This window comes from Chenopodium album, chromosome 4 (genome assembly GCF_948465745.1).
Source record: "Chenopodium album chromosome 4, dcCheAlbu1.1, whole genome shotgun sequence".
Taxonomy (NCBI): domain Eukaryota; kingdom Viridiplantae; phylum Streptophyta; class Magnoliopsida; order Caryophyllales; family Amaranthaceae; genus Chenopodium; species Chenopodium album.
In genome coordinates this window covers 12,221,107-12,229,154 of record NC_137837.1, presented here as the reverse complement: position 1 = coordinate 12,229,154, position 8,048 = coordinate 12,221,107, and the positions used below count along the sequence as shown (strand labels likewise).

Genomic DNA, 8,048 nt, shown 5'->3' with positions numbered 1-8,048 from the left:
ATGAAACCCGAGTACACGCCTTTGAACAAGCTGTCACCTGTAAGCAAGGCATACAAAGTACGTGTGACAGTGAAAGAAAAGTCTCCTATCCGAACTCCTCCAAACAAGAAAAAATTTCAGAAGTTGGTTTTTGAAGATGAAGAGGTGCAGCCTTACCACTCTTCATCATTTCATAGTTATTAAATGCTTACAAATCCTATACATGACTTTTACATTTCCATGATACAGGGTAACAACATGAAAGCTACTTTGTTCGGAGCTGAATGCAACCACTTTAAAAAAGTCTTTGAACACAAGAAGAAGTATGAGATAGCTAATGCTCCAGTGCGAACAATCAACCCGAAATTTAGTTCATTCCCAGGAGAATGTGAACTAACTTTCGGCGGAATGACTAAAATTCAACCTATTGATCGAACAGAGGGACCTGTTTTACCTGAATACATCTCCATAGCTGATGTACCAAAGACAAGTGGACCATCAGACCGGTTTGGTATCATCTAAACCTTATCTAACCTACACATAATAATTAAAAACACATCTGCCTCTTGACAATAATGTGCCTATCCATTACTTAATTGACAGATTTGCTTGGAATAGTAGTCCACATGGAAGACCCCCGACAAGTGGAATACAAGTCAGGCAGAGTAGCCGATGTACGTGATATCAGCATAGTCGATGAAAGGTTGCTACTACCCTTTTAAGGCCCCCAAATGCTGCCTGCATTATTATCAAAACCTGCATTCACTGACTTACATTTTGTTTTGCAGCACTGGTTCTCGCCCAATGATCATCTCTGCATGGGGACAATTGGCCCTTTCTGACTGTGAGAAGCTCAAAGACTGGGCAACCACTTTCTTAGTTGTTAGCTTAACTTCACTGAAGCCTGCTACCCACAAAGGTATAATTTCCTCACCCTTTATCATTGTATACATCATGTAAAAATCAAGTATGCTTATGCAACTTTTCACAGGTTTCTCATTGCAATCAAGCATGTCCACAACAATTGACCCAGCCCCCAGTGGTGAAAAAGCTGACGCTTTACGAGCTTGGTAATCCAACAGCTTTTTATAGCTAAAAACCATTTACACCAATACACATTCACACTTTATTGTACCTAATTCAAGCTTAGTCTAAACTCCTATGCTTAATCAGCTATGTCTTTATTTATGTATATTGCTAGGGCCCATGCACATCCAGACATAATTAGTGATTTCATGTCAAGGCAACTCGAATTCATGACTATTGGTGCTGAACCGGTTCCAACCACACTTGACAACATCAATGGCAAAACTGTGAGTGCACTCACACACAAATCCTTTTACTAGCTACCTGGTTTTGTATACTAACACAGCTTCATTCAGGTTGACAATACTGTCCAGGAAGAAATATACACACTAACAGTCACAATTCCAGATGCACAGCTAGACAATGTTATTGCTTATATTGGCTGCGATAATTGTGGAAAGCGTTCTGGCGTTGCTGCAAATGTGGCCTTCTTTTGCCCACATTGCCCTGACAAAAAATGCACCTCCACTGAAAGGTTCATTTTGCATTCTTATGTTGCACAGCCAACTAACCAAGTCGTAATGTCACTTACCATGATTTCATACCACAAATGCAGGGTCAACTTTACCTTTGATGCTGCAGATGACACTGGAACATGTCGCCTCACTGCCTTTGGCCAAGTATGCGAGCAGATATTCAAGCTCAAAACACTTGAAATTTTTGAAAGAAAGATAAAGGTTCTCACCCACACTTATCATAACCCTACATAAAATTATACCATGCAGCTAGCTATCCTGGGTATAACAACACTGGTTTTTTATCTCAGGATGACTGGAAAGACTTTGATCATGTTGCTGCAGCTCTGAAATCCACACCAATGCACATAATCCTTTACCCATCCCAAGCACTGAACAGGGCAGGGGTGCTGCGGTGGGTAGTCCAATCAGTTTCTCATTCTTCTTGAACACTTGTCCTGCCAATCTGCAGCTTCAAATCAGAACACATCATCCACGATAGCTCCGGCTTATCATTTTGGATGTGTTCTTATTTGAGGCATCCTTGATTATCCTTACTCATATTTTCTACTCAAGCAATTTAACAAGCATTGTCTCTTTAACTCTAAAGTTATATCTTCTTTTGATAATGTTGGTCATATAGAGCAGCTTAAATCTGCTTAGAATTAGGCTTACAAACAATGCCTCTTTTGCTTGCTCAATCCATTGAATGGATTAAACAATTGCATGTAGTTCAAACTTAATGCCTCTTTCATGGAACACTTTGTTCTTTAAATTATTGCAGGGATGCAATATCTGCTTATGGTTCAGCCTTGCTTATTGTGTGAATTTTGCTGGTTTCTTTATCACAAAAATGATTATTATGATTATCATTTAAATTGCTTTATTTGTGCATGTATTAGACACCTATACTCAATGAGTCAGCCATTTAGATCATTAAATCACTAAGTGCATCAATGTCCAGCTCATCTGTGCATATTAGGAACAAGGTAACAACTATTGCTTCCAGAATCTATGTATCTCCTACCCTGTAAACCATATTAACTAAACGATCCCCTAGATAATTGCATACTTAGCTTGTATATTTATAAAAATTACATATCACACTTTGCATCTCATTTGTTCAACACGCCTGTTGCTTCTTTTGACTAATTGTTAATGCCACATTCTGTATATTCTTTAACTTTAGTTGCTCAGGTCACTTCATCAAGCTCAACATCTGTCTATTTTACTTATTCATACTTAAAGAAACCATGTCACTTGCTTTCATCAAGCATGTAGAAGCTCTATACATATGTAAATAAGACAGTAATCACACTCATTGATAATAACTGAATAGGTAACCAATTTGATTTCACTACAATCTGAAAATACAGTAGCCAACAATTAAAAGCAATACATTTACTTTTAAAAATAGCTTTAAGAATTTCCTCAAAAAAAAAAAAAAAACAAAATATAATACCTTTAAGAAAAAAGGTGCATGCCCTTTTGATTTCCAATTTTTATCATAATTTTACAATACCTTTTAAAGAAGCATATTATTATATATTCAACATTTTCACACTAATAAATAATATTGTTTAATTTTTTAAAAAATTTTTAAAAAAAAAAAAAACAATTCCAATAATGCTTAGATTTAAGTTCAATGTACTTTGCAATGTTGATTAACTTAAATTTTTCCCACAAAATGAAAACTAAAAAATCTCTTAAATTGTGGTTAACAAAAAAACCAAAAAACCTATTTACCTTTTACTTCTTACCCAACCAAATGAAAACCCATGTTTTTTTAAAAACATACTTCTTAACCAAACAAAACAAAAAAAAAAACCCAACTTATCGACTTACCGCAATCATATTGTAAGTCAATAAAAAGCCCAAATTACAGGTGAAGCCCAATTAGTATGAAATATGTTACAAAACTACAAATTTTTACAAATAATAAAACACGCGGTAAAATGGTTGATCGATTACAAACAATTTAACAAAGGTAATTAGGACAATTGGCTTAGCAAGATGACAACCCTAGCAAGATTCACTTTTTAAAAACTTGTTTTCTTCCCATAGTGAAAATGAACACACTTTACGACTTCTTATGTTCTTTTTCACCCAACGCGTTGTGACTTTTGCATTATTCATCCCTCCTCCTTTGACAATCTTTGAAAATATTATTTTAGACAAAATATATCCATGTACGCCTTTTTAAAAATATCTCACTAAGCAATTTCATAGTATGTTACTTTTACAAGTTTAAGCTTATAAAGAATTTTAGCTAAAATGTAGGTTTTTAATAAACAATTATTATGGATTAAATGAATATTAGCAAAAAATTACATCATATTTTAACATCATTTGTTTTACAATAAAAGGTTTTACCAATGTTTACTTACACTGACCATTACTAATATCGAACCATTTGTCAAATAAAAATGCGCTTTTACAGTTTTTTGTGAGACGGGTCTTAAAATTAATAAAATTACACAGTTATTTTACCTTTAGAACTTTCCTATATTCCCAAATCGCATATGACATAGTAAAAATGAACGCACTTTACGACTTCTTATGTTCTTTTTCACTTAACGCGTTGTGACTTTCGCATTATTCATTCCACCTCCTTTGACAATCTTTAAAAATAATATTTTAGACAAAATACATCCATGTACGCCTTTTTAGAAATATCTCATTAGCCAATTTCGTAGTATGTTAATTTTACAAGTTTCAGATTATAGAGAATTTTAGCTTAACTATAGGTTTTTTAACAAGCAATTATCATGGATTAAATGAATATTAGTAAAAAATTACATCGTATTTTAACAACGTCTGTTTTACAATAAAAGGTTTTACAAATGTTTAATTACACTCACCGTTCCTAATTTCTAACCATTTGTCAAATAAAAATGCAATTTTTCAATTTATGTGAGACGGGTGTTAAAATTAATAGCTCAGCATACTTATACAATTCAAATCCCGATTTACACGTGTTAATAAATGTTGTGCATATAAGGATATTTATAAAACGACTATTTTCAGCTTTAAGATTGTTTTAGAGCAAGTACACTAAACTTGTACTATGTAAATCTATATTCTTTTACATGTTGGAATAATTGTAGAAACTGCTATTTGATTGGTCAATTGAAACGTTTGGGCTGCGTGGTCTATATATTCTGCTCTGCTTCTCTTGTCTGCTTACATCTTCTTTTCCTCTTTCCTTTTTCTGCAACAATCCTCTTTCTCTATCTCTGCAACAATGGCCAGCACTGACAGCACAGCTACTTCTGGGAAGGTCTTTGCACCGCCGACATGGAGACCTAATGAGTCAAGATCAAAAACAGAGAATGTCGCAAGCTTTCGTGCATATGTGTCGGATATGACGGAGAAGATGAACAGTCATCTACAATTTCTAGAACAAGGAATTTCAAAAGTAGGGAAAAAAGAAAACGAAAAAGGTGAATCAAGCAAGAAAAGGAAAAGAGAAATTGAGAAAAATGGTTGTGGAGATTGGCCTGTCATAATTGTTGAATCAGAGAGTAATGACATTGAAAGGCATCCAAATGACGGAGGTGAAGCACAAGGGCATGAGGAGGATGCTCAAGAGAAAAAAGGCACTGAAGAAGATGGAAGGGTAAAAAAAAGCGAGTCAGAAGAGGAAGCTGAAGATACTGAAGAAGAAGAGAAGACCAAGGAAAGTGAGACCGATACAAATTCTGAAAGTGATGTGAATTCTGAGTCTGAAACTCAGAGTGAAGAAAAAGCTGCTATAGAATCTAATGATCCATTGGAGTCAGAGAGCAATCAATATGATACTGATGATGATGATGATGATACTGGAGCAGATTCTGGGAATTATCAGCAAGCAAATCAAGAAACAAGTGAAGACTCTTCAATGTTTGCTATGAAAATTCCTGATTAAAAATTGTCTCAGAGAATTAGACACCATTGTTGTTTTTTATTTGTTAATGGTGTGGTGTTTTTTGGACAAATTTTAGAAGTGGTAGCAGATTTAAACTTTGTTAGGAGTTTTTTTTTGTGGGTGATAGTTTATGGTTATTCTATTAATGGTTAGTGTTAGTAAATGTACTAATTAAGCATGTACCTAGGGTCCTGACAAATGTGTAAGCAAAATTATCTAATCAATATGAAAGCATGGTATATTTGCAAAATTTCAGAGTGCCATAATAGAATATAATATACAAATCGTAGATGGAATACACAATCAAGAGTTACCAGTCAATGGAATTCAGCAGTGTAATGCAAAGCCAATGGAGAAAGCATATTTGATCATATTTAACCAAACTATCAACAAGTAGAAAGGCATATTTGATCCCATTAGGAAACACACAAACTTTATTACCTTGAAATTGAAAATACTCTATTACCTTGAAACTGAAAATGGAATATATTTTTGAGATATCATAACATAGTGATAGAGAACTCTCTATTGGGAAGTAGGTAGTTATATACTTAAGCATATAATCTTCCTATTTATACATACCCTGTCATGTACCTCAGAATTTTCTCCTCTCAAAACTGGATCTTGCGAAAGCCATTGATAAGCTTCTCAGTTCGATTGCCCAAGGGTAATTTGAAGGCACGTCTTCTGATCCAAACCTTTCAATCCCTGTATTCAATTTTCCATCTCCTGCAGGATCTTGGTTATTCATGTCTAGTATCTTCTTTCCAATTTGTACAATGCTTCCCATAGAATCTCAAGCTGAACCTTGAATGGCAGTCATACTACTTTGCAAGGATGCAGGGAGTAGACCTTTCCCAATTGATAAATCAAGAGCTACTCCATATTTCATCATCATTTTGCTCACTACCTAATTGTGCTTCTTACCAACAGGATCTCAGTAGCTTGATGTGTTTAGGCAACCCTTGTGAAGCTGAACTACGCCTAAAAGAAGAATTTACTGGTCTGGTGCATAAATGCTCTCTTTCCGACTAGACTGGCTTAGTGTTAGGCCATAATCGTTTTCATGAAAACCTAACGTAGTCCAAGAACTCATACACAGTTCTTCCTGCTAGATTTTCCCTCTTTAATAGTTTGATTCTTGGATGTCTTTGGTCTATTAATCTCGATACTTAAAACATGCAGCTATGAACCCATGTCCTATCTTCTCGGCTCAGAGTATTTTCTCCATGCCTATGGTCCAATTTATGCACTTTCAGCCAAAGTTGTCAGAAGTTTGGTTGCCTTGAGAAACTTTAATTTGACCAAAAATTTAATTTCACTGCATATCAGTTGTTGTTATTTCAATTGATTTACAGAATATGAACATACATTGATACAATACTTAGCTTGTAGTTTTGTATACTAACAACTAGAACCAGTAGAAGCCAATGCACTAACTGAAGATATACATTGTTCTGAATTTCTCTTTCGTGTTTCCTGCATTGGAAAAACGCTTAAACCTTTGGTATAAGTTCGCTATTATTGAAAAAATTGGTTACTATATCCAACTATCACTAAGAATTTTGTCTTTAGACCGCACTTGTATTCATTTGATACGATGCCATTCTTGCAAAGAAAATTTTGGTTACTGTGATTTTGTCTCTGAATATTGCAATGTACATTTCTGAATATTGTTGAGATAAAGTAATTATTTAGCAATTTTGATGCAGAAGCAACATATCAGTCAAATAGGTTACTAATGCATATAAGCAAAAGAAAAACTTTTTGCTAAATAATCAAAAAAGAGAAGTTGATCAAGCCAAGCAAAGCAGCTGCAAAGAAACCATCAAGTCTATTTTGGACAAAAAGTATGGCCATCAAACTACTGCTGATGCCGGACACTATGTAAATAATCCCAAACCTTGCAACAGACAAGATACCAAGAACAAGACCAAGAGCATGAACATATCTAACTTACAAAACATTTAGGGAACACTAAATAGGAAAAAAAAGATTTTACATAATCCAGCCAGTGTTTCCTATTTTCAGGCTGAATCAAAGCCAACCCACAAACCTTTGCCTAACATATAACACCCAATATTGCATTGTTCAATAACACCTAGACACAAACAAGTAATCACAGTCACTCACACTAAATAACAAAAACTAAATAGCAAAAATGAGGAACAAAAAAATTAAAAATTCAAAGATTAGCAACCAAAAGCATACATTCTAATATTAACAAATATTCAGCCAAAATACTTATGATCCACCACGATCATAAAATCAAACATGCTAGAATACTTAATCAAAATTAAAAACAAGTAACATTGTCTTTACAGATTTTAAAACCCCTACATTCATATCAACCTAGCCAAAGTACTTTTAAAAATAACTAAAAATGCTTAATCGGAATCAAAACCGTAATATCCATCATCGCTTCCATAAATGTCAGTAGAGTCCGATGAATTGCCCTGCTCCTCAGCTTCTCCCTCTTCATCTTCTTGCTCCTCTTCAGACTCATGTTCCTCGTTTGCTTGCACCTGTTGCTGCCCCTGCTGCCCTGCACCAGCACCCTCGCCCCCAACAGCAGGCTCATCTTCTGCTGGTTCAACAAGTGCAGCAACCGTAACATCAAT

General features: G+C 34.8%; 1 protein-coding gene across 1 annotated transcript; it reads left to right on the top strand.

The window, feature by feature from the left end:
* Nucleotides 1-2,347, top strand: LOC145627659 (replication protein A 70 kDa DNA-binding subunit B-like). Its single transcript, XM_081680019.1, has 10 exons — nt 1-144; nt 229-490; nt 583-682; nt 768-898; nt 971-1,049; nt 1,181-1,292; nt 1,362-1,540; nt 1,622-1,742; nt 1,832-1,935; nt 2,305-2,347. The coding sequence occupies exons 1-10, from the start codon at nt 1-3 to the stop codon at nt 2,345-2,347; spliced, it is 1,275 nt and encodes a 424-aa protein (XP_081536145.1).
* Nucleotides 2,348-8,048: the final 5,701 nt, after the last annotated feature.